This window comes from Mercenaria mercenaria, chromosome 10 (assembly GCF_021730395.1).
Source record: "Mercenaria mercenaria strain notata chromosome 10, MADL_Memer_1, whole genome shotgun sequence".
In the NCBI taxonomy this organism is placed as follows: domain Eukaryota; kingdom Metazoa; phylum Mollusca; class Bivalvia; order Venerida; family Veneridae; genus Mercenaria; species Mercenaria mercenaria.
The window spans coordinates 56,343,299-56,370,727 of NC_069370.1; the positions used below are offsets into that span (position 1 = coordinate 56,343,299).

Below are 27,429 nucleotides of genomic sequence, written 5' to 3' on the forward strand. Positions count from 1 at the left end.
GGGGGGGGGGGGGGGGGTGTGACCAAGGCAAGATGGTGACCAGGTGTGGGTACACAATGTTTATAATAAATGTTCATGGAAAAGAATGAAAGAAGTTTAATGAAATTCTACCAACTGGTTAGTTTGTTATGTACAAATTTGTGGATTTCTAAACAATAAAAGGGCAATAACACTAAAGTTAGTACAGAGATCCAGACGAAATTGTATGTGCTCAACCACATTATGGTGATCTAAATTCAATTTAAGTTTCGTAGTTCTAGGTCAAATATATCACAAGTTATGAAGCAGAAACTGCCATATTTATAGTACCTAACTCTGGTGTTACTTGGGCAATCTGACTGAAATTTGACGGGCCGCATAACCTCATAGTTGTGAACATGTTTATGAAGTTTTATTTAAATATTCCCAACTCGTAACTTCCTAGATATAGCTCTGGACATGGAATTTTCATTTAATCAAGAGCAATAACTCTAAGGGAAATTGACCAATCCAAAAAAAAAACTTGACTGGCATCATCGCAGTATGTTGGTTCATGTTTATTTCAAGTTTTATGAAATTCTACCTGCTAGTTACTGAGAAATGGCTGCGGACGGACGCATGGACGCCATTTCAATACCCCGCTCCCGATTTCATCGGCAGGGGATAATAACATAGTTCAGTCCTGTGGGTAGTCTTCAACATCTTTCATTACAACACGATCCTTTAAAAGCAACTTCTTAAATGTCTGATAGTCTTGAACAGTCATATTACCAAACTTTTTCACAAACTCTTCATCAGTAGTGTCAAGGATTGTTTCTAATTTTGGGTTCAAGTTCACCTGACCTTTCCTTTTCTTTAATCTCTTAAAGAATCCAGCACGTTCAAGAAACATGTGCCGTGCATGGATATGGTGCATGGGATGTGAGAACAGCTTGGAGTACCTCATCTGTGGCTGGGTTATTCCCATTTCAAGAAAAACATAATTAAATCTCTCAAGAATATATCCCATATCACAGAACAGAAGGTTTGGAGACTTCTCAAGAATTCTGAACGTATCTTTCGTCTTGAAAAGCACTTTGAGGTCTTCAATGCGTTGAGGAGCACCTTTCAAATCACTATTAAGGATAGCAGGGTAATTACAAATCACTGTAACAATGGAGTCAGATGTAAAACCTAACTCATGAAGAGTTTCCATTTGAAACAATGTGTTAGCTTTTGTTTGATGAACAATATCTGGGTATGTGTTCACAATATTGGTAATGTCTTCTTTCGGAATGCCATAATCCAGCAGAAAGATAATTAAATCAGTCAGCGGTGCCAAGTTCTTAATCAGTTCCGGGTATTTACAAAGGTTTAAAACATCCGATTTTTGGAATCCACCATTCATAAGCGTAATTATATGTTTAGTTACCAAGGTTTTAGGCACCGTAGCAACCATTCTGTCCCTCTCAATAGCTTCTTCCAACAATTCATCAACAAGAGATTTTATATCATTGCTTACTGTATCATTTTTACTCTTATCTTCAACTTCCTTAGTTGATGCATCAGTTGCCATATATCTTTTGTCTTGTTTTAGGTCTCTTTTTGTTAACGAGCAGTTTGCACCGGAATTTTCATACTGAATATGCCTTTCTAATGTAGCAGAGGAAGTCCTGAGTACATCTGTCATGTAGCTTCTCCCACTGAAAAAATCCACATTTCTGCTTGCATGTTGTAGATTTGCAGTATACCAACATAATTTTCTAAAGGATGCAGACGACAGTTTGAGCATTTTGACCACTTTCTGATCACCAGCTATGTTCGCTATGTTGTAACAAGAGCTCTGAGTGCTTCTCCTTTTCTCAAGGCTGCGACATTCTGAAAATGTAAACATTCTTTATTTCATTTCAATTTAGGATTTTTTAGAAATGGATATGCTAACAACTAAGCTACTGTGAAATCATTAATATTCGTGGGGGACTAATTTTTGTGGATTTTGTGGTTGTGTCAAACCACAAAATATAATCCCAATGAACAAGTAAAATTCCCATTAATTTTATGTTCAAAAGTTGAAATCCACAAATTCATATTCCCATGAAATTGCCGTTTTGACCAAAACCACAAAATTTCATGCCCACGAAATTAAATGATTTTACAGTATATAATTATATGGAATACAGAAGCAGGTTATTTGCTACCTGCTTTTCACTGTTTTCATTTTGATTTTTCAAAGTGGCCACATGTGCAATATTCAATAGGCAGTAGCTATGTATTATCATTTTATATATACAAGATGTAAAATGTATGTTGCCTTTTGGGTTCCATAAAATAAAGATCACTGCTTAAACTGGAGTTCTCTTGTAGATCATTTATTATGTAGATTGTTTTTAAAGAAGTTAATGAAATATTTTTATGCAATACAGAGCTGCTATTGGATGGTGGCACATTATAACCTAGTGATCTTACATCAGTCAATGATGTAGATACAGAGGCGCGCTATATATAACAAGGGCTGTAGAACACAAGATGCCCCCCTTTATGCATTCAGTAACTGCGCAAGGAACAGAAATTATTAAGTCACTATGCACTGGACTTAAAATCAATAAGTATGAGTCATTTACCAGTCATAAGTGATGTCCTTTGTATCAAATGTGATCTTAGACCAAAGCATTCTCTAGTTATCTGGCAAAAATAGTTCTACTGTTCTGGGTCAATGTGACCTTCACATTTGTCCTACTAACCTCAAAATCAGTAGGGGTCATCTGTTGGTCATGATCAACCTCCTTATATAGTTTCGTGATCCTGGGCCCAAGTGTTCTCCAGTTATCAACTGGAAACGATCTAACTGTTCCGGGTCAATGTGACCTTGACCTTTGACATACTGATCTCAAAATCCATAGGGGTCATCTGCTGGTCATGAACAACGTCCATATCAACTTTCATGATCCTAGGCCCAAGCGTTGAGTTATCATCCGGAAAACGATTGGTCTACTGACCAACTGACAGACTGACCAACACCAGCAAAATGCCCCTCCTTCTTATTTTAGAATTTAGAATTTAAAAGAAGGGCATAATATATATTTTAGGTGATAACACACAAACATTTTTTTTATTTTTTTCGGAATGGTACATCAGTTCCGATAAAAATAGAGAACAAAAGGGTCATGATGACCCTTTATCGCTCACCTGTTAAAACTTGGCCTAGGATTCTGTTTATCATCAAGATAATCATTCTTCCCAAGTTTCACGAAGACAGGGTCATAAATATTGCCCATTTGAATTGTTAACAAGCTTTACCTTTGATTTAAGCAGCTGACCTAGTTTTTGATACAACATGATAAACATTCTGACAAAGTTTTATGAAGAAAGAGTCATAAATGTGGCATCTAGGGGTGTTGACAAGCTTTTCCTTTGATTTGACCTGGTGACCTAGTTTTTGACTCCACATGACACAGTTTCAAACTTGGCCTAGAGATCATCAAGATAAACATTCTGTGCAAGTTTGTATCAAATCAAAGCATAAATGAAACCTCTATATGGCTGAAAGAAGGGCCAAAATAGAAAATTTTGCCCCATTCAGAGGCAGGGCAGTAACGCTAGAACTCATGATGGAATCTAGCCTGTTTTCGAAAGGAACCGAGATCTTATTGTGACTTAAGTAGTGAGTAAGTGTGGTTAAGATCGAATGTAAAATGTCACTTCTACTATCATGTTCACAAGGTAAAAATTAACAAATTTTGGGTCTTTCAGGGGTTAATCAGGGGCCTTAACTCCAGAACCTATTACTGGATTTGACAGATTCATCGTGGAATCCAAGATATATTGTTGCTCAAGATATTTTGCAAGTTTGCATCAAATCAAACCATAAATGAAGTCTCTATATTGCTGTAAATGCCACAAAATAGCAGACGGATGACAGGCAACGTATGGACGGCAGACGGACAAAATGCAATTAATAGCTCATGATCCTAGGCCCAAGCCTTTTTGAGTTATCATCCGGAGATGGATTGGTCTACATACCGACCGACCGACCGACCGACACCTGCAAAACAATATCCCCCTCCTTATTCGAAGGGGGGCATAAAAATTAGTGGTTGGTAGCCAAAGTCAAAAGTGAGCTGTATTTTATGAAGTTACACCTGTGTACCAAAAATTGTTTAAATCTGTCAAACCTTTCATCAGTTATTGTGCGGAAACCATGAGTTGGTCAAATTTTAAGTTGGAAATGGACCATAAAGTTTGACATCAAAAACTAATGGGTTTTAGCCAAAGTCAAAATTGACCTGTAATTTATGATGTTACACCTGTGTACCAAAAGTTATTTGCCCGCTTAGCTTAGTAGGGAGAGCGTTGGTCTATGGATCACAGGGTTGCGAGTTTGATCCTCGGGCGGGGCGTATGTTCTCCATGATGATTTGATAAAAGACAATGTGTCTGCATAAATTCTGATATCATCTGTCCTCCACCTCTGACAATTAATGTGGGGAAGTTGGCAGTTACTTGCAGAGAACAGGTTTGTACTGGTACAGAATCCAGGAACACTGGTTAGGTTAACTGCCCGCTGAACGGCGTTAAACCCAAAACAAACAAACAAACAAAAGTTATTTAAATCTGTTAAGCTTTTCATGAGTTATTGTACGGAAACCATGAAAACCAACGTACTGACCGATGAACAAGCTCACTCCTATATAGCCCCCCCTAAACTTCGTTTGTGGGGTAAGGTATAATAAGGATGTTAAGTTACATGTGTATATAATCAAAAGAATAATTTTATCCAATTATCACATATTATAATTAAATGGTCAGTTTGCTACAAAGTGTTTGATGTTTAGCCCCAGGCTCGTTCTATGCCATTTATTTTCTGTCACAGTCCTGTGTATGCCTTGAATCTTGCTGTATCATGCGACATCTGTGAAAACTGGCAGCACATCAAGTGTGGAACCACTGGTGATCATGTTTTTTGTTGTTTTTTTTTAAAATAATTTCTGTAATCCAAATTTTCCAGATATTAAACAAATTTAGTTGAATTCAACAAAAAAATACTGAACAGAACATAATTATATCTTTTATTTTCACCCAGATACTTCACAATACAAAATGGGGTTCATGTAACACATCACAATTTTTTTTTTTTTTTTGGTTTTGTTTCATTAAGTACAATTATTTTAAATTATTTTATTGAATAATTTTAAAGTAGGAAAAAAATAAGTTTACCTTTTTTCCTACTTTTGTGAATTTTCAAAAACTTTAACATGATCAAAATTAATTTTTAGTTCCAAATATTATTTTTTCCTAAGTTGCTGCATGCATGAACATGTTGATTATGTATGTGCTAAAATTTTTTTTGTTATACTTCTCTGACCTACCATTATCAGAGATCAATCAAATATAGAACATTTAACACCTACTTAATCAATAGGAAGTGTCTAGCCGTCCGGTAACCGGACGACTAGCCTTCGTTCTAGTCGTCCGGTTACCGGACGGCTAGCAAATCCTCAGGGGATTTTCTAGTCTTTCCGGTAATTGATTTCTTAATGAATAGTAATGATTTTATATATTTTTAAATGTTATTTACTTAAATCAATATTATCTGTTTTTTCAGTCGATTAACGCAAGAGATCGTGTTTGTTTACAAATCTGTTGATATTCTATGTTAGAAATGATAAAAACATTGATCGCCGAACGCCCATATGATATTTTGTAAAAAAGTGATTTTTTTCAAACGGCCTAAACTTTAATTTTTAAAACACAATTTCTATATATTTTTTTTTTTTTTTGAAGAATGGAAAGCTTAAAAAAGGCAATGCATTCCATTATTTTGACTATGATTATTTCAATTAAAATGGATTAATTATGAACGCTTAACTACTGTTTTTCTTAAAGTTTTGAACATCACGCTGCCGCTTTTGAAATTCGATGTCATTTAAAACAGTAATTCATTAAAAAATATTTGAATACTAAAATATGAAAATTGGAAGTTCTTCAAATTTTAAACTGTTTTAATTTTGAAAATCCAGTGAAAAAGTTATTAAATTTAAAAAAATTTCCCATCCATAAAGCCTCAAGATGAACAGATTTTTAATAAGTGACGTCACGTCGATTTCGCTATTATTGAGATCAGCAAACTTCCATTTTATCAGCTGAATAATGCAGTTATTTATGATAACTGTTTATTGTATGTATTTACACCAACTTTTGTTTACAGATACATATCGATATCTCAAGTAAATAGCATTAAAACTATATAAAATCATGTCTTATTCATTAGGAAATCAATTAGCTGACGACTAGAAAATCCACTGAGGATTTACTAGCCGTCCGGTAACCGGACGGCGAGACACTTCCTAATCAATATAATAAACAGGAGGTGAAACAGTTAGGGGTGAAACAACCTGGCAGGAGGTGGAAAGTGTAGGGAGAAATGTCTATTTATTTGTTTATTTGGGTTTTACGGTGCACCAACACAGTAAAGGTTATATGGCGCCAAACAGGACTACAAATTTTAGTTTACATCTCATTTACATCGAAATAAAAACATGAGGTATGGAATCAAAATTTGCATACCTGCTGGAATCACAGAGTTACCGCAAAACCAAGTGTTAAGACCCTATTAGTCGCCTCTTATGATCATGCAAGGGTAAGGCAGTGGTTCCAATTCTTTTCATACATAGATTGTCCCAGAACCACATGGGGCGGGAGAAATGTCTAGGAGGTGATCTTGATAAACATAATTATTTCAAACTGAGGTTTTGATGACAAATGTCATTTTAGCAGTTTTCATTAAAATTATAAAGCTTGAAATATCTTTACAGGTGTGTGAGATGATCTGTACATAGGAATCCACTTTCTTAGACCTGTTTATGAAGTATCCGGAATTAATTCCCATCTGTATACTAGTCCACTCGCTAGTGACATTATATAAAAATACAATTTGTCGCAATAGTATGTAATGTTTAGTGTTTCCAAAAGTTTTATCTTATTGTATGCAAATGCAAGTTTAACAATAATACCGTAAAAGCAGGTTAGTTAACAGATATCGCCTGATAGCTTTCAACACTGTGGTTGGACGGATTTTATATATTGCTAGGATCCGGTCGATCCTGGACACGGAGTTTAGATAGTCGATTTGGAAGTTACCTCCCTTGAGTCAGGCAGCGACGACTTTGGAAACATTTTGCACGGACAGATCAGATTTAAAGCAAGAAGTAAGGACGTCTTTATTTAAATTTTCGAAATAGTGTCAATTGCTCCTTTTGGCGTACGTAAACGTTCCTTTAACTGGGTTTTCTACTGCAGTAAAGTAAATTTTAATTTTAGCGGTGTAGTGTACCAGAAACCGGATGTACTATTACTTTCTTCTTTTCAGAGCCTGTCAGGGACAAACTTTCAATACTGATACATTATAAACTAGTCTTAAATACAAGACCTGACATAACTCATATCACTAATTGATTTCTTAATGAATTAGTGATGATTTTATATAGTTTTAAATGTTATTTACTTAAGATATCAATACTTATCTGATTTTTCAGTCAATAAAACGAATGAGATCGTGTTTGTTTGCAAATCCGTTCATATAATATGAATTTCTATTTTTAGAAATGATAAAACATTGATCGCCTAACATCGATGTTATTGTAAAAGTGATGTTTTTCTAACAGCCTAAACTTAAATTCTTAAAAACAAAAGTATATTTGTTTTGAAGAATAGAAAGCTTATAAAACAAGCAATTCATTAATTAATTTTGACATTATTTCGAAATAAAATGGATTAATTATAAACGCTTAACTGCTTTACTCAAAGTTTTGAACATCACACTGCCGCTATTGATATTAAATGAAATAGTTATTCATTAAAAAATATTTGAATACTAAATATGAAAATTGTAAGTAGAATCTATTTCAAAACTGTTTTAATTTTGAAAATCCAGTGAAAAAATTGTTAAAATTTAAATATTCCGAAAATAAAAGCCATCAGATGAACAGATTTTAATGTTGATGTCATGGCGATCTCGCCATTATTGATTTCGGCAAACTTCCGTTTTATCGGCTGATTAATGCAGGGGTGTATTGTAACTCTTCAATATGTATTCACTCAAAATTTTGTTTGCAGATAACTATCGATAAGTAAATAACATTAAAACTATATAAAATCATTATTTATTCATTCAGAATTCTATTACCGGACGGCTAGAAAATCCCCCAAGGATTTGCTAGTCGTCCGGTAACCAGACGGCTAGAACGCAGGCTAGGCGTCCGGTTACCGGACGGCAGGACACTTCGTTCTAATTTCTGACATTTGCAGCCACCACAAGTACAGTTTGACTGTCACTATATCAAACAAACTGTATGCGTCGGATTAGTTCGAAAATACGGAAAATGAGTGATTATTATTTTGTTAAAGCAATATATATTATGTTTTTCTGATTTAAATTGATTATTTATGCTAAAATATTAGTGCATACCAAAAACATTTAAAATTCAAGTATACTGATGCTTTTAATTTATATAAAATAGAAAACTGGCGATCTGATTTATGTTCATGAACTAGTCAAAATAATTCGACGCTCAGATTGTTTTATATTTGTGATGGGGCAATCTAAACGTCAAAACTTTGAAGGACCAAAATAATGGAGGATAAATCACAGTACATGGTCATGTAAAGTTCTTGGTTTTATAGGTTGCGCATATTGGCGTACTGTATATAGTAAACGTTAAACGAGTGGGGATATTGCCCCAGGGTTGTCAGTAAGAACTGGTCGCCGGCTGAAATGGATGGTTCAAATGGCATTTGGGCCGGTTTCAATTCGCAGAAAAAAAAAAAAAATCTGGCCTAAAAACCTTAACCCGCCTGCCGTAGTATTTTTAAAGTGTTTTTTTTTTTTACGATTCTCTCACGAAAATATAATTTGTTTAAAGAACTCTCCATCCAGTCTAAAAACATACATGCCATAATTTTTCAGGACCTTTCCGGGATTCTGAGTTAAAATTTCCGGGATTTTTACCCTTTGTCCGGGACATACACCGTGACATTAGTATTCGTCTGTTTCATGTCTTAAAATTACATGCAGTTTCCAGAGATAAACATTGTTCCCTCGCTTAGGAATAATTTGCTGCAAATGTCGTCTAGCTTTCTAAGGGAGGTAAATAGGGTAATTCACGTCTATAGTTCGGCACGTGAATTGGTTGCGTTCCCGAGGTGAACTGAATTAGGATTGCTACATAAGAAGAACTAACCTGGTCATCGTGATTTAGAATCTATAGTGTTATTTTTAGAGCTCAAAAAGGGCAGGGTGCTGCCAAAAAGGGGCAGGGTGCTGTCCGAAAGGGGCAGGGTGCCCTTTTAGATGTGAAAGTTACCATAGCAGTAGTTGCATTTCTAGATGTCTATAGTTAATATGTATTCCATTTATCTTTATTGCACACTTAAAAGAAATGTCACAGAATAAAGTGCTAAATCTTCCCAAAACTAGTTACAAAGTTTACAAAGGCTTTTTACCTACTTTATAGTTTAGTTTAAACCATTCAAGCCTTTCTCTTAAAAAAGTCACCAAGAATGTCAACTTATTCATATGAATGTGAAATAGTGGAGGGCCTTAATATAAGCTTAATCTTGAAACCAAGATCATGTTGTAAACAACATAGTTAAAGGCCTGTTTCAGGTCACATTGTAAACTGATAATTATCAAAAGTCCTAATGTATTAATCAGGTCTTTCATCAATATTTCATTAACAGAAAAGTGCTATTACAGTAAGGTTAAAGTTTACTAAATCGCATATCCAAAATATACTATCCGGATACTGGTACACTTTCGGAATGTTGTCTGAAAGTAGTTTTTACTCAGTTTAAATGACCCACTTGGGTAAACCAGAGATAGTTCCACATATTTTGATGTTTCTCATCACAAAAAAATACACCAACTGTCTGCTTTTTTGAAGGAAATATGGAAAAATTGCATACGACATCGGGAGTAATAAGACTCGTGAACGGACATTCTAAACTTTCTTTTACTTTCGATAATCATTAAAATGTGTGCATTTTCTAGTTTAAATTACAGTAGAATCAAACGGCATTGATATATACTTGTTATACTAAATTACGGTCTAATTTAAATTCTGCCCAAAGAAATCTAGGGCACTTTTCACGTGCTTGGTAATCAGCTGGCCATTTACGCACGCTTTTTTGACATTTCACAGGATCCATACTCTTTATCAATTTGTTTTAACACTTCATTGATTCTCATTACCTGTGTGCACTCGCCGTGACGTAATTTGCTGATCAAAAAATCGTCAAGGCATGTCAACAGGGAATTTGGCGGGATTTAGCATAAGATCAAAGGCAACAGGGCACATTTTACGGGCAGCGTGGCGGCAGTAAAAAAGGGCAGGGCGGGGCGCCCCGCTGCGTCGCTCTAGAAATAACACTAATCTAGCTTATTTGGTATCATTTTTATGCTTAAACGTTTATCTAATCATTAATAAAATGGAATCCTCAAAGGAATAAAAAATAAATCTTGTAGATAAAATCGATATAAAATATTTCGGGTTGGGTCAATTTTCATGGATCGGTCGGCAAAGGCATTCAGTAGTCAAAAGTTTAATTTAGAATATGTGTGACAATCAATCTACGTTTTGAAAGATTACAACCTTTTAAAATAATTATCGTTTAATTGACCGTTATCAGCCATTTCTTCGAATCAAGGCTACATGTAGCTTCACCGCCTACGTGCTAAAAACAGCGAGATTTTCGGCTATTGTTCCTAATATTAAATGATCATAAAACTGTTATTGATTGCATAATTTTGTCAATTCATAATCAGGGTCATCAAAATAGCTGAATGTAAATTAATCTGGGTCATCAAAATATCACAGGGCGCGTCCAATATGAGTGTTGATCTTAGCTGGCTTAATCAACATGTGTCCCGCTCGAGGGCATGAAACTGATTATCGGATAATTAGGAATAAACAATGTGACACCGGGGACTGTTCATTGTGTTTTATTAATGTAAAATTCAACAATTTATAGACCAAAAAACTAGTTTTTTGGGGGGTTATTTTTGTTTTCTGTATTTTTAATTTTCTGGGACATTTCAACACTGTCCGGGACACCCGGACGAGTATGTGATTTCCGGGACAATCCCGGACAATCCGGGACGTATGACATGTATGCTAAAAATCGATATTACCCGCGGCCCTTTCCGTGCATAATACACAGCGTGTCATCACGGGCGATGTTCAGTCTAATTGCCTAGCGACATGTCATAGTGTATTTCATACACTGCCACGTGCCTGTCGATCTTTGACTTGAGTTAAAACCTGCGATAAACCAATGACAGCTTTGTAACTGTGTAGAACGCGTGACATATTTTATTTGTAAATGATGATATACGTATGTCATAATTAACGAAATCCAAGCTAACGTCAAAGAGATGAAAATCATGTTTCACGGACTGAATTGATATTAGAGATCTACATGAAAAAATATTCATCAGTTATCATAGTGTCAGAGTTATATTTTGTAGCAAAAACTTCGGTAGAAATAGTGATGGGACATCCGCGATAATTTCTAAGAATTCTGAAGTCATGAGTGACAGTCCCGATTTAAAAGAAAAGACAACAAAACAAAGAAATTATCCACAAGCTCCTTTATATTTAATAACCCAACATCGCTTATAACTAATCTGTAAACAACAATTTTCGGACATTTTCACACCATTTTACCCCTGTTGAGTGCTGTTTATTGCATTATATAACAAAGCCAGGACCTGGTGTTGATTATAATGTGTGACAACTGAGAGATATTTAATTTCTATAAAAAATTATTAATCACAATCAAATTTAGATCAGAAAATATATTGGCTTTTACCTTTTTCTATAAGTTTTTGAAATCGAAAGTACAGTAGTTGTCGCGGTATCAGCCGGCCGAATTTTGATAAATATTTCTCTTAAATCATTTTAATAAGAGGAAATGTCATGGTAATTTTTTATATCAGATACTGTCAAATGCTGTTAAACTGCCTTTGCACCATCATAATTTGTCAAACACATCCTTTAAACTGGAGATTTGGTCAATGTAAACGAAACTGTAACAGTATCCGGACATACATAACTATTTGATTTTGCAAAGAAGTACAACAAAGAGTTGAAGTGTGGTGACAAGTTAGATATTAGCATTTCAGGACTTGAAAAATACATTCATGAACATGTAAACTCATTTTTATTATTATCTCCAAATTTACCAGGTGAGCTCATAAAAATGTGAAAATAAGGGTATATTGTATTTAAAAATGCAGTTGAAAAGATGTTCTTAAATGCTTCCAAAATGCCCCAGAATGCAGGAAATGAAGCGCTGAATTTCAAAATTTTCCGGGGGAGCATGCCCCCGTACCCCCCTAGCTGGCCGCCTACTTTTCTATTTCAGCCTGTTCAACAAAAACTTATTGACAACCTGTTGCCCCATATGAAAAAATTATCTCAATAGTAGGATCGCATAAAATTAGTTGGACTAGTTCATGAACATGACTGGTAAGTACCAAACATTCATCAGCGATTCTTACTCTATTAAAGCAATATATTGTGCGTTTGTGGGTTAAAATACATGTACATACCAAATAGATGTACTACATTCAAGCACATTAAAGATTGTAATTTAATATAGAATACAATACGGGTGGTCTTCTTTATGCCAACAAACATGACTGGTAAATACAGAACATGAGCGATTCTTTATTGTATTTAAGCCACATTATTTTTTTTCTTTTTTATTCAAATTGATTATAAATGCTGAAATATAGGTATATACCAAAAGTATGTAAAGTATATTGAATTCAAGCACATTAAATTTATAAACAATGAATTTTGAATTGTCCAGTATCTGTTACATAATGCTAAATTATCAAGTATTACCTACATTTTGTGCACATGTTTCTAAGACTATAGAACTGCCACCACCAGGCCCTTCCCCAGCCGCATAAGGCACCGCGCTACCGCGGCGCTTAAAACATGAAATATAGCTTCCCGCAGTGCGTTGCCTCAATTATTAGCGCAGCGTCTTAAATTAGTAAGCGATTTCATCCCCGTGAGATACCTCGGGTAAAATTGATCGGGGTTGTTTATATGAATACACAGTGTAGCTAGCTGTTTAGCGTGTACTGATAAGGGTGAGGTCCTCATATTATTATGTAAGTAAGTAAGTAAGTAAGTAAAGTAAGTAAAGACTTTATTTAATGAGGCTACACATTTGGTTTCCCAATCTTCCATGTGGGCCTCAGAATATATACATAATATACAGATGATAAAACATTCAACAATACAATGTCTAGAGGTAATTGATGAATCTCAAGAAAGGGTACACATGGGATATCACTTTTGGCTTTGTGAATGTTTTATAGTCTTAATATATGAAGTTGAAAGCTGCTTTTGTATCCATTCTAAATGCTTTTCCAGGAAAATAAAGTAAAAAAAAACAACAACATTTTATTTAATTTTTTTTTAAAGAAATCAGACACTAACTACTGAAAAGGTGCACAGGGGACACTTTTGGGTCAATAGACATTCAACAAGATTCTGAGAAAGTTTATTTTATATAAAACAGAAAAAAAAAAATTTGTCTTCAAAGCTGAAAGGTTGAAGGTCTCAGAAAAACATTAGGACTTTAGAAAAGTAATGTGGTTACGAAAGTGTTCAACATTTAAATTTAGTATTTTTATGCCCCAACTTTGGGGTGGGGGTGCATAATTTTAGATTATAGATGATAGATTTACCCTTGTCGGTCCGTCTTTCCTTCCGAGAATGTTGTCTCGCGCCTAGCTCCAAAAATATTTGATGTAGAGTCAGAAAACTTTACAGGAATGTTGGTCAGCATGTGTAGTTGTGCACCTGGGGTTTTGCGTCCGGATTCATTCAGTCATGTAGGAGTTATAGCCCCTGACTTAGTAAAAAATTGGTCGTTTTAATGTTGTGTCGCACATAGCTCCAAAAGTATTTGACCTAGAGTCACCAAAGTTTACAGGAATGTTGGTCAGCATGTGCAGTTGTGCACCTGGGGTTTTGCGTCTGGATTCATTCAGTCGTGTAGGAGTTCTGGCCCCTGACTTAGTTAAAAATTGGTCATTTTATTGTTGTGTTGTGTGTAGCTCCAAAATAATTTGACCTAGAGTCACCAAAGTTTACAGGAATGTTGGTCAGCATGTGCAGTTGTGCACCTGGGGTTTTGCGTCCGGATTCATTCAGTCGCGTAGGAGTTATGGCCCCTGACTTAGTTAAAAATTGGTCATTTTAATGTTGTGTTGCGTGTAGCTCCAAAATAATTTGACCTAGAGTCACCAAAGTTTACAGGAATGTTGGTCAGCATGTGCAGTTGTGCACCTGGGGTTTCGCGTCCGGATTCATTCAGTATTGTAGGAGTTATGGCCCCTGACCTAGGAAAAAATTTGTGTTCTTTGTCATATAGTGGGGGCATCTGTGTCCCATGGACACATTTCTAGTTTTGTTTGAATGATTATGCATAGATATTAAAGTAAACTATATTTTTGGGAAACACATCCAAATCTATGAGTACTTTGTTCACATAACTAAATAGTCCTAGAAGAGTTATCTGTCACTGGCTTCAATTTTCCAAGTAGGACCAAATTTTTCGGATTAAATATTGCCTTTCATCATGAAAAATGAAGTATGAAAGTTAAACCATTATATAATTGAAGTACTCCGGTATTAAGTTTTCAACAGAAATTAATATCAGATGCAATTTGAATTTTTAGGTACCATCTCTATGATATGGATTGAAACTTCTATTTTGCGGGGGAATGAATTTGTGAATTTCAAAATTTAAAGCTGAAGACTGGGAATTTTATTTGTTTGTTAAGATTATGGCACCAGTAAATCAGTGAAAATTATTCCTCAGATTAGTACCGATTTCTGAGTAAAGTAGGTATGTAAGTTTGATTACTATTAGTAATATTTTTGATTTTGTGGTATTTCAGATACATTGATGAGACAAAGGTAGTGATAATCTCCTCAGAAGAAGATGGTGCGATTGTCATTAACGCTTTGTCGTATCAAATATTCATACAGACTAAAGAATATAAGGGAGAAAAAGGGACACTACAGGATCAACCAGTACCCAAGCATTATCAGAGGAATACTTCAAGGTACCTTTTTAATGGAGTCCTGGATTGTTTGTTTTTTTATATGTTGGGTATTATATTAGATTTTGGTACATTTTGTACAACGGGGAGAAATGTGCTGTTTAATATATGACAGACTGGTTTTGTTTTTTCTTAATTTTTTTAAGGAAGGGCATTTGTGCCATTTGTAGGGGTAAATTTGCTCTGTAATAACAGTACTGTTTTTGATAAAAATGTTACATTTCAGAAAAAATTACTTCAGTTTTTAAATGACCAAATTTATCACATTGCTTAGTGTTTCTAACATTACGTTTTACAGAATATACTAAGTGCCTTGGCGAAAATATGTAAAAAGAAGAAATCATGTGACTATAAAAATATAAGAGCTTACCTACTTGCTCAATCAGCTTCATTCAGATTTTTGTTGGAGTTTTGATGCACTGTCCATTTTTTCTCTTTTGAAATCCCACAGCATTCAGATCTCTTTACGAATAAAACTAATCCAAATATAAGCTTCACAAGACTTAGATTTACAGATTATTTATCATGCATATTTTGTAAAAATATGTGTTTCAAAAACCTTTTTAGATCATAGTTTTCAAATGCACACACTGGGTGTTTTCAAGTACTCGAATGTATTGTTATGTAACAACTTGCTTTATGTATAGTTGACATCAATGGCACTTTTGAAATAACAATAAAAATACATCAAAGATTAGATAAGTATATTTTCTGTCTGCAGAAAAAGGTGTAGAGATAGAAGACCCCCTTGAGTATATAAATCCTCCTGAACCAAAATGGAAACCACCACAGACTCTGCCACCAGATTTCCGACTTGAGCGTTTTAAAGAACCATCTGTGACACCAAAGAAACATGAAGTGTGGCATGTATCCTCTAAAATCAGCCTTACAGAAGGTATTATATAAGTTCTCCTGCTTGTTTATATTTTGTAATAATCTTTTATATATATATATATACATATACAGTCAACATCATACTTGCGACCACCTCTATTAAGCATTTTTGTATTAAACGACTAGTCAAAATCAGTATATAAATTCATTCCATTAAACGACTTTTTTATTAAACGACTAGCGACCACATTAAGGTAGTCCAGACAGGTAAAATATTCGACAAAAGTATTAAGCGACCAGGTACCAAAATTCTACCGGGCATTTCTTCATCTGTGTAATTAGCGAGTACGTTTTGCACGTGACTGAATGCAATTAACCTTTGTATCAGTCGAACTGACAAACCATCTAGCCATAAATTGCACGGTTTGTGGACTTGGAAAAGTGTTCACGATGTTAAAACAGATTTTGAAACCATACATGTATGTTCATAAAAAATACAGTTACATTAACAGTTAAAAATAACTTTCCTTTTCATCTGACTGAAATTCATTAAGAGACCATTCTATTAAGAGACCACTTCTTAGCAGTCCCTTGGGTGGTCTCTTAATACAAAGTCGACTGTATGTATATATACTCTAAAATGCTTAAAAACTCAGTACCATAGGCAGACAGTTGTTTGGTTATAACTTGTATGTGAATAGAATGTTATAAATGTTTCCGGATATCTAAGTTTGCATAAAAGCAACAATACCACCAAAATTTTAGCAAATCTCAAAAGAAATAAAAGTGATTTTTTCCCGATTCTTGCAATGGGCAACATACAATATACATTATGAATGATATTTCTAGTATGCAAAAATATCTTACTACCACCGTCATAGACCTTTAGAATAATATTTAGGTGAACTCTAGATCTTGCAGATAAAAACGTTGTAATGGGTTAAGTGAATAAACAGTAAGTTTTATTTATTCATGATACATTTCAGGTATAGACCAAGCATGTTTGCTGACAAAAACACAGCGGTTTGATGGACTGCCTGAACAGGTTAAAAAGTTACTGGGACAATATTCTGTAGACAAACAGGTAGGTTTCTCAGTTGTATAGTGCACAAGCACTGAGGTAAGTAAAGCTGGCCGCATGCAAAGCACTATCGTAATTTCTTTTATAGTTCATAACCTTCAATTGATCTTGTTTGAAACAATGTCGGGTTCTGTCTCTAGTCTGATTTTTTACGGATTCTTAATGATTCCACCTTTCTGCATTGTCTGATCGTGTAAAAAAAATCATGCAAATGTATTTTAACTTAATTTATTACAGAGTCGATAAAAAAAAATCATACAAATATATTTTTATGCCCCCACCACTTTGGGGGGAGGCATATAGATTTGCTCTTGTCAGTCTGTCCGTCCGTCCGTCCTTCCGAAAATGTTATGTCGCGCGTAGCTCTGAAAGTATTTGACGTAGAGTCACAAAACTTTACAGGAATGTTGGTCAGCATGTGTAGTTGTGCACCTGTGGTTTCGCGTCTGGATTCATTCAGTCATGTAGAAGTTATGGCCCCTGACTTTGTAAAAATTGGTCATTTTAATGTTGTGTCGCGCCTAGCTCCAAAAGTATATGACCTAGAGTCACGAAACTTTACAGGCATGTTGGTCAGCATGTGTAGTTGTGCACCTGGGGTTTTGCGTCCGGATTCATCCAGTCATGTAGGAGTTATGGCCCCTGACTTAGTAAAAAAATGGTCATTTTAATGTTGTGTCGCGCATAGCTCCAAAAGAATTTGACCTACAGTCACCAAAGTTTACAGGAATGTTGGTCAGCATGTGCAGTTGTGCACCTGGGGTTTTGCGTCCGGATTCATCCAGTCATGTAGGAGTTATGGCCCCTGACTTAGTAAAAAATTGGTCATTTTAATGTTGTGTCATGCGTAGCTCCAAAAGTATTTGACCTAGAATCACCAAAGTTTACAGGAATGTTGGTAACCATGTGCAGTTGTGCACCTGGGGTTTCGCATCCGGATTCATTCAGTATTGTAGGAGTTCTGGCCCCTGACCTGGGAAAAAATTGTCATTTTTGGCCCCTGACATGGGAAAAAATTGTCATTTTAATGTCATGTAGTGGGGGCATCTGTGTCCCATGGACACATTTCTAGTTATCTAATTGTTTACGTAGTCAATTGGAAATGATACTGTCTTATAATTCAATGCCTTTGGTAATGGTAGTTATTGTTAGAAGGACCAGTGTTTCTTCTTTACCATTAATCGGTTTCCACAAGTTGCTAGAAAATTCTACAGTCAACTGCAAAAGAATGCTTATCTCCAGTGCAGTAAATTTGCACTCTGAACCTTGTAAAATTCTAGCGGAAAATGAAAAAATTGTGAATAGTTTTTCCAGATCCTTGCAGATTTTTATGAGCAAAAAAAAAAACAGAGATGGTTCAGTTTTTTTTCTTAAGTGATAGTAGTAAATGGTAACTGTTAACAGTCTAATTTTATCTCAATTTTTCTTCAAAATATTTCGAAAATGACAAACTTTAGAGGTTGGAAAAAAATTTGACCAGTGCCGTATATCCTTTCCACAGCCTTAACGTACTAAAACGTGTTAGTGTCTGATGGCCCTTTCACGCTTCCGTAGAAACAACATTTATTACACGAAACTTATTTTGAAAATATTTCTGAAATGTCTAGGTCTGCAGCTCTCAAATACAGTTATATCTTACATCTGAGGCATATACTGACACTCCCAGACAACATCAAAAAAGACATTTTGAGCGATTTAATGATGTTCCAAAATTATCAATGTACCCTTGGTCCGTTACGGACCCCTGCGGGATTTGTGTTTATCCAGAGCTCAAATATTTTTTTCATAGATTAAAAGTTGACATGCTGTACTAATGCCCAGGTAATCTCAATTCGTAATAAAGTGCTGAAAGTTGGCTCCCCAATAGGAAAAAAAAAAAAAAAAAAAAAAAAAAAAGAACACGTGCATACATTTAGACGGGGTGACCCTGCGCATGACCCCTGACTATCTACGAATCAAAATGCGGCTTTCGTTTTCAAGTTTAGCATTTCTACTTTCATTTTATTTACTTCCGGAAATAGCTGAAGGTCGAGTGACGTCACTTTCTGTGTTGTCAAAAACATAAATATGTGCTGGCCATCCTAAGGATATTTGATTCATAGAAGCAGTCATTTTCAGATTGACCATAAATGAGCCACGCCATGAGAGAACCAACATAGTTCATTTGCGACCAGCATGGATCCAGACCAGCCTGCCCATCCGCACAGCCTGGTCAGGATCCATGCTGTTCGCTTTCAAAGCCTATTGCAATTAGAGAAACCGTTAGCAAACATCATGGATCCTGACCAGACTGCGCGGATGGGCAGGCTGGTCTGGATCCATGCTGGTCGCAAATGCACTATGTTGGTTTTCTCATTTTCAGACTATAAATCAGTTCAAACTTTCCCATTAGAATCAGTACCAAAATACTAATGGAAATGTATTGCCGTTCATGTTTTCGTATATGCTTCCTTGTATATAAATTTCTATCAAGATTAAAGAGAAACAAATTGGGAATAAAGTTAAAATTTTGCAAGGTGAAATTACTTGCACTTACAAAATATTTAACCTTTAGTAACCTTGAGCCTGCTGGCGGAGAATGATTCTGCCTTTGCAACCAGTGTAGATCATGCGTGCAGTCTGATCTTGGTCTGCACCTGTTGCAAATGCAGAATCAGTTCCTACTAGTAGGCTAAAGGTTAAAATCAAAAAATGATTTTATTCGAATGTTTCTCTTTGGGTGACTCTCAGTATTGTTAGGTATTCTGATCTGTCAAAAAAAAACATGGCCATGCCGGGTGCTAATTTTTTTCATTATATCATGATATATACAGAAAATTAAAAAATATCAGAAACAGCTGGTCTAAATTGGAATTAATTTCATAGGAATGTTTTTTGGGTGACCTTCTACAAATTGTTCTTATTCATAAAAAATGTACATGTATACAGTGTGAAGTTTAAAAGATCTTCTTGTAAAAAAGTTTTTGTTTGATTTTAGATGAATTTCACTGAAATGTTCCTTCAAATACAATCTCTAAAGACTGTTAATAATATTATGATTTGACAAAATACATGGCAGCCAGCAAAAACTAGAAAAAAATTTAAATAGTCTGATTTTGAAATAATTTCACAGAAATGGTCACTAAGTGACTGTCTAAAGCTATCTTGATTGGTTAGAAAATTTGCCTGCCACTTCTAAATTAGTAGAGCAGTTGTCATTGATTTAGCCGCACCATGAGAAAACCAACATAATACATTTATGACCAGCATGGATCCAGACCAGCCTGCGCATCCGTGCAGTCTGACCAAGATCCATGCTGTTCGCTAACAGTTTCTCTAATTGCAATAGGCTTTGAAAACAAACAGCATGGATCCTGACCAGACTGCGCGAAAGCGCAGGCTGGTCTGGATCCAGCCTGGTCGCAAATGCACTATGTTGGTTTTCTCATGGTGCGGCTCAATTGTTTGGCACTAATGTTCCTTGGTGCACCTGTTTGAGGTGTAAATTTTTGATGAGCAATATAAGGTCATTATGACCCTCTTTCTCTTCAATAGAATGAAATGGTGAAAGATGCCATTATGCAGTCACAAGTATGGAATAACACTATGGAGAAGTTACCTAAAATCACGGATACCGCGCATCCTGGCTGGTATTTCCCAAGGCAGTATGGGATACCGGATACAACGTCTGCGTAAGTTTTCTTTATAAAATTTTCGGGTTATGAAACTGAAATAAGACAGCAAGGTTTATAATCTAGCTACATAGCTATATAGAAAGAGTTGAATAAAGTTAACAAGAAAGGAATGCCTTATATCAGTTCTGTCAGTTTGTAATGCTAAACCTAACCTTTTTGTGATCAGGGCTTTTTTGACTATTAAGACAAGAAATTGTATAACATACTTTTCGACAATAGGAAAGGCGTAATTTGATGATGCAATAATGTGTTGAATCAAAAACATGTAAAAATTGAACATACCAACAGAATTGTACCTAAATCATCTCATATGCTGGAATAAAGAAAATGTGAGGTTATTTTGCAGTTTCTGGATACATTAAGTTGAGGATCCAGTGTCCTATAGACATGTATCCGGTTGAGGTCTTATAATTCCTACTGGATTGCTAAATTCCTAAAATGGATTGGTCCATCTTCCATTTCGGGCAATACCATTTATCATTTGAAGGGTTTTTTACTGAAAATTTACTGACTGAATAGCAGACGGTGCAGACCATGATCAGACTGCAGGGATGTGCAGGCTGATATTGGTCTGCGCTGGTTGCAAAGGCAGAATCACTTACTGGCAGCAGGCTTAAGGGTTAAGTTCATTTAACCGTTCCTTTAAAGTGTTTCTTTGAACCTTTTAGGCATATTTTGTTGGATCGTTTACTCCGCATGTCGCAGTCTATGTGTGGTAAATTCCCTGACCTGGCAACTCAAAGACGAGTGTTGTGTAAACCTTCTGTAGAGACAACCTATGAATACCAAGGTACGTGCGATCATCTGTTTATATAATCACAACTTTTAGATAAGTTTTCACTGAAGCTTCATTTACTTAACCCTTACCAGTAACTGTTACAAGGGATGCATACCAAAAAGATACTGACTGAATAGCGAACAGTGCAGATCATGATCAGACTGCATGGATATGCAAGCTGATCATGATCTACACTGGTCGCAAAGGCAGAATCAATCATGTCCAGCATGGTTTGGGTTAAAGGCGTATTAGTTTGTTACTGGTGTGGCATCGCACTTCATGGTTAGCCTCTATGTGTCAGTCGGTCAACCAGTCACACAAGTGACAGCTCCAGCTTCCTCAGAGGTGCCCAGTTTCACTATCCAGCATCGAATTTTATACCCCCTTTTGAACTTAAGCATGCAAGTTATCTCCAAAACTAATGCAGATACTGGATTTAAACTCTGTAGATATTTTAACATTTAGGGTTGAATAGTTGTGCATTGACTGTCTTACGGACAGCTCTTGTTGTTGAAGAAAGTCACTTCTATTTGAAATAAATTGACAGGTGAGACTATACAGATTGCAGCAGATAATGAGTTTATGGTTGTTGGATATGAACCTTTAGCCCCATTTGGAAAGAAGAACTTGGTTAACGACTCTGTGAATCATCAGTTATTAGACATGTATCCTATACTTCCTACAGTGGATCTGAAGAAAATAAAGATGGATGAACTTTTGAATAGAGGAGGTAAACTCTTTGAACTTAATTACAAAATTTTTCTGGATTACATTTCTAAACATCTCTATCAAGACTTGTAAGCTAGTGATTTGGATTTATCTCTTGCACATTTTAATAGAAATATTTTCTGCACTGTATGTTATACTTGTAGAGGTCTTGCACCCTGTTTTATACAAAATTAGGCTTACCATTTTGAACAATTTTGAAATCTAGGGTATGCCAAAAGTTGTCTGAATGTTCATCTTTATGATATCTAGGTCAAGTTTGAAACTGGGTCAACTGCGGTCAAAAACTAGGTCATTAGGTCTAAAATTTGAAAAATCTTTTGACCTCTCTAGAGGCCATAGTTTTCAATGGATCTTCATGAAAACTGGTCAGAATTTTTATCTTGATGATATCTAGGTCTAGCTCAAAACTGGGTCACATGAGCTCAAAAACTAGGTCACTTTGTCAAATAATAGAAAAAACGACGTCATACTCAAAACTGGGTCATGCGGGAACAGGTGAGCGATTCAGACCATCATGGTCCTCTTGTTTGTTAATACACTTTATACATAGAGTCTGCATATGCAATATTGTGCATGCCTAATTTCCCGAACCCTTGCACACAATTTAATGAAATTTCACACAAGTGATCAGTACCAACATTACTTGTGAATTAATGCGTGTAAGAAAGTCGCTACCCTCTGTTATTTGCATGTTACAGGTTTGTGTTTATGTACCTGTATTTATCTCAGTAAGATGCTCTGTGTGTATTTGTAGCCTTCCGTGAAGTGCTTGAGGTTCCTTGCTCACATCCACAGATAGTGTACCGGATAAATGGTGGTAAACGATCAAGAAGTGACCCATTCCAAGCATATAATCTTATGACAACATTTGGTATTGCTATAGCAGAAGCCAGGAGTAGATATGGGGTAAGCTCTTGATAATATATACCGGTATGGCTGAGTGGATAAGATATCTGGCTTTGAATTACTTGTCCCTCACATATGAGGACCAAGCCATAGATGGTTTTTAGTTGAGTTTTTCTGATCACTCGATGTCCGTCGTCCGTCGTCTGGTGTCTGTCGTCTGTCGTCCGTCAACATTTAGCTTGTGTATGTGATAGAGGCTGTATTTTTCAACTGATCTTCATGAAATTTGGTCAATGATTACCTTGATGAAGTCTAGGCCGAGTTCGAAAATGGGTCATCTGATGTCAAAAACTAGGTCACTAGGTCAAATCAAGGAAATACCTTGTGTATGCGATAGAGGCTGTATTTTTCAATTGATCTTCATGACTTTTTGTCAGAATGATTACCTTGATGAAATCTAGGCCAAGTTCGAAAATGGGTCATCTGGGTTCAAAAACTAGGTCACTAGGTCAAATCAAAGAAAAACCTTGTGTATGCGATAGAGGCTGTATTTTTCAACTGATCTTCATGAATTTTGGTCAGAATGATTACCTTGATGAAATCTAGGCCGAGTTCGAAAATGGGTCATCTGGGCTCAAAAGCTAGGTCACTAGGTCAAATCAAAGAAAAACCTTGTGTATGCGATAGAGGCTGTATTTTTCAGCTGATCTTCATGAAATTTGGTTAGAATGATTACCTTGATAAAATCTAGGCCGAGTTCGAAAATGGGTCATCTGGGGTTAAAAACTAGGTCACTAGGTCAAATCAAAGAAAAACCTTGTGTATGCGATAGAGGCTATATTTTTCAATTGAGGTTCATGAATTTTGGCCAGAATTATTACCTTGATGAAATCTAGGCCAGATTGAAAATGGGTCATCTTAGGTCAAAAACTAGGTCACTTGTATATGCGATAGAGGCTGTATTTTTCAATTGATCTTCATGAAATTTTGTCAGAATGATTACCTTGATGAAATCTAGGCCGAGGTCAAAAATGTGTCATTTGGATTCAAAAACTAGGTCACTATGTCAAATCAAAGAAAAACCTTGTGTATGCAATAGAGGCTGTATTTTATAATTGATCTTCATGAAATTTGGTCAGAATGATTGCCTTAATGAAATCTAGGCTATTTACGAATATGGGTCATCTGGGGTCAAAAAATAGGACACTAGGTCAAATCAAAGAAAAACCTTGTGTATGCAATAGGGGCTGCATTTTACTCTCGATCTACATGAAATTTGATCAGACTGTTTGTTTGGATGAAATCTAGGTCAAATTTGAATATGGGTCATCTAGGGTCAAAAACTAGGTCACCCGGTCAAATTAAAGAAAAACCTTGTGTACGCGATAGGGGCTGCATTTTTAGCTCACCTGTCACAAAGTGACAAGGTGAGCTTTTGTGATCGCGCAGCGTCCGTCGTCCGTCGTGCGTGCGTGCGTCAGTCCGTAAACTTTTGCTTGTGACCACTCTAGAGGTCACATTTTTCATGGGATCTTTATGAAAGTTGGTCAGAATGTTCATCTTGATGATATCTAGGTCAAGTTCGAAACTGGGTCACGTGCCGTCAAAAACTAGGTCAGTAGGTCTAAAAATAGAAAAACCTTGTGACCTCTCTAGAGGCCATATATTTCACAAGATCTTCATGAAAATTGGTCAGAATGTTCACCTTGATGATATCTAGGTCAGGTTCGAAACTGGGTCACGTTCCATCAAAAACTAGGTCAGTAGGTCAAATAATAGAAAAACCTTGTGACCTCTATAAAGGCCATATTTTTCATGGGATCTGTATGAAAGTTGGTCTGAATGTTCATCTTGATGATATCTAGGTCAAATTCGAAACTGGGTCACGTGCCATCAAAAACTAGGTCAGTAGGTCAAATAATAGAAAAACCTTGCGACCTCTCTAAAGGCCATATTTTTCATGGGATCTGTATGAAAGTTGGTCTGAATGTTCATCTTGATGATATCTAGGTCAAGTTTGAAACTGGGTCACGTGCGATCATAAACTAGGTCAGTAGGTATAAAAATAGAAAAACCTTGTGACCTCTCTAGAGGCCATATTTTTCATGAGATCTTCATGAAAATTAGTGAGAATGTTCACCTTGATGATATCTAGGTAAAATTCAAAACAGGGTCACGTACCTTCGAAAACTAGGTCAATAGGTCAAATAGTAGAAAAACCTTGTGACCTCTAGAGACCATATTTTTCAATGGATCTTCATGAAAATTAGTCAGAATTTTTATCTTGATAATATCTAGGTCAAGTTCAAAACTGGGTCACATGAGCTCAAAAACTAGGTCAGTAGGTCAAATAATAGAAAAAACGACGTCATACTCAAAACTGGGTCATGTGGGAAGAGGTGAGCGATTCAGGACCATCATGGTCCTCTTGTTATACTGGATATACATAAAATTTAGTCAGAATGATTGCCTTAATGAAATCTGGGACAAGTTAGAATATGGGTCATCTGTAGTTAAAAACTAGGTCACTAGGTCAAATCAAAAACCTTTTGTATGCGATAGAAACTGTATTTTTCAATTGATCTTCATGAAATTTGGTCAGAATGATAGCCTTGATGAAATTTAGGTCAGTTTTGAATACGGGTCATCTGGGCTCAAAAACTAGGTCGCTAGGACAGATCAAAGAAAAAGGTTTTGTATGCGATAGAGGCTGTATTTTTCAATTGAGGTTCATGAAATTTAGTCAGAATGATTGCCTTGATTAAATCTAGGTCAAGTTCGAATGTAGGTTACCTTGGCTTAAAAAGTAGGTCACTATGTCAAGTTGAAGAAAATACTTGTTTACACTTCAAGAGACCACATTTTTGGTCCAATCTTAATAAAAATTTGTCAGAATATTTGTTTCCGTGAAATCACTATGTCAAACATGTTTACACTGTTATGGTATGTTTCTCAGGTGACCGACCTAGGGCCATCTTGGCCCTCTTGTTTTGTTTTGCAGCGTATTTCAACAGTATTTCAGTTATGTAATGGCTGGCTAACAATAACCTAACCAGTGTTCTGGATTCTGTACAATACTTACCTGTTCTCTCCAAGCAACCGCCAACTTCCCCACGTGAATCAAAGGTGGAGGACGAATGATTTCAGATACCATGTCTTTTATCAAATCGTCACAGAGAACCGCCCCACCGGCGGATCGAACCCACGATCACGCGGTCCGTAGATCTGCGCTCTCCCTATTGAGCTAAGTGGGCGGGTACGGGTCCTGCCTTAGATGTGAAAAAGTTATGCAGGTGACTGATGGTAAGGTGGGTTTTTCAAGATGCAACCTGTGACTAAAGGCTTGGAGAGACACCCAAAATCTCCCGTCACCAGTGAAGCTGAAAAGTCACTATATGAACTGAATTCAAGTTTTGATAAATAAAAATCAACAAAACAATCATTTAACTGTCTTGGTTTCAGTGTCAGTTACATACTCTTTGTGTGTTTTAAAATTAATGGCAGCTTCACTTTAGGTCAGTGGTTCTTCCCAGCTATTTGCATTCAGTTTAAAGGATTATCACATGTTTGACATCGTGGGAGTGAAATAAAGCCATTACATAAGTTTGATAATACACTAGTCTAGTGTAATAGATGTCGTTGGTCAAATTGACTTGGTCTGTAATAGGTAAAGAAAGAAGAATTTTTGATGTTTCGGCAGGAAAAGCTTGCATGTGATAAACTCTTTCCACATCGAATTTATTAAACTCGTTGACTAAAATGGATAAATGCTGGTCAGAGCCACGCATTTTCTCATTTTATTTAACTTGTTTAATAAATTCAGTATGAAAAGTCACGTATGTAATATCCTCTATTTATTTCTCATCTTCATTACAGTCGAAAAAAAATATTTGTATTTCATTGGCCATTATTTCTGTTAGTAAGAAATAAGAAGAATAAATGTCAAGTGTTTTTTATTTCAGACATATTCGGGACAACTTGAGACCCCAGTTACTGTTATCAATGTGAATATGGGCATTAATGAGCTCAACTTTATTATGTTCCAACTAAATACAATGGACTTACATAGTGACACTGGTATAAAGAACTTTGCTTGGTTTGATAGTGCAAAGATGTTCTCAAAGAACTACTGCCAGCCATGGCTCAACCCTCCGGATTGGACGTACACTCCGCCCACTTATAGTGACTATAATAGTGAAGCCTTTGAGAAATTTCTAGCTTTGTATTTATATGACTATGCCAAATAAATGAGTGTTTAAAATCTGATCAGCATGTTAATTACTTTATGATAATTCCACAGTTTTTCTCACCTTGATACGGTTGAGGTCAGAAGATTGAGAGTGAAGATCGTAAAAGGAAGGTTTTCTTTTTCATTACCCTTGAG

The 27,429-nt window shown here is 35.9% G+C and overlaps 2 protein-coding genes across 2 annotated transcripts; one reads left to right on the plus strand and one right to left on the minus strand.

Annotated features, from left to right (window-relative positions):
• Positions 1-7,062, minus strand: LOC123560709 (transcription termination factor 4, mitochondrial-like). The gene is made up of 2 exons (XM_053553146.1): positions 6,969-7,062; positions 1-1,836 (listed from the first exon to the last, which is right to left on the minus strand). Exon 2 carries the CDS (start codon positions 1,748-1,750, stop codon positions 656-658), a length of 1,095 nt encoding a protein of 364 aa, XP_053409121.1. The 5' UTR covers positions 1,751-1,836; positions 6,969-7,062; the 3' UTR covers positions 1-655.
• On the plus strand, positions 7,034-27,311 carry LOC123561487 (39S ribosomal protein L37, mitochondrial-like). The gene is made up of 9 exons (XM_045353891.2): positions 7,034-7,163; positions 14,939-15,106; positions 15,825-15,998; positions 16,924-17,021; positions 20,553-20,689; positions 21,361-21,482; positions 22,018-22,200; positions 22,954-23,105; positions 27,008-27,311. Exons 2-9 carry the CDS (start codon positions 14,983-14,985, stop codon positions 27,290-27,292), a joined length of 1,275 nt encoding a protein of 424 aa, XP_045209826.2. The 5' UTR covers positions 7,034-7,163; positions 14,939-14,982; the 3' UTR covers positions 27,293-27,311.
• The last annotated feature ends 118 nt before the right edge of the window (positions 27,312-27,429 follow it).

Coding starts and splice junctions, on each gene's coding strand:
- LOC123561487 (XM_045353891.2), top strand. CDS start 14,983: ATGGTGCGATTGTCATTAACGCTTTGTCGTATCAAATATTCATACAGA. Junction 20,690..21,360: donor ATACCGGATACAACGTCTGC/GTAAGTTTTCTT, acceptor TGAACCTTTTAG/GCATATTTTGTTGGATCGTT. Junction 21,483..22,017: donor GACAACCTATGAATACCAAG/GTACGTGCGATC, acceptor ATAAATTGACAG/GTGAGACTATACAGATTGCA.
- LOC123560709 (XM_053553146.1), bottom strand. CDS start 1,750: ATGCTCAAACTGTCGTCTGCATCCTTTAGAAAATTATGTTGGTATACT.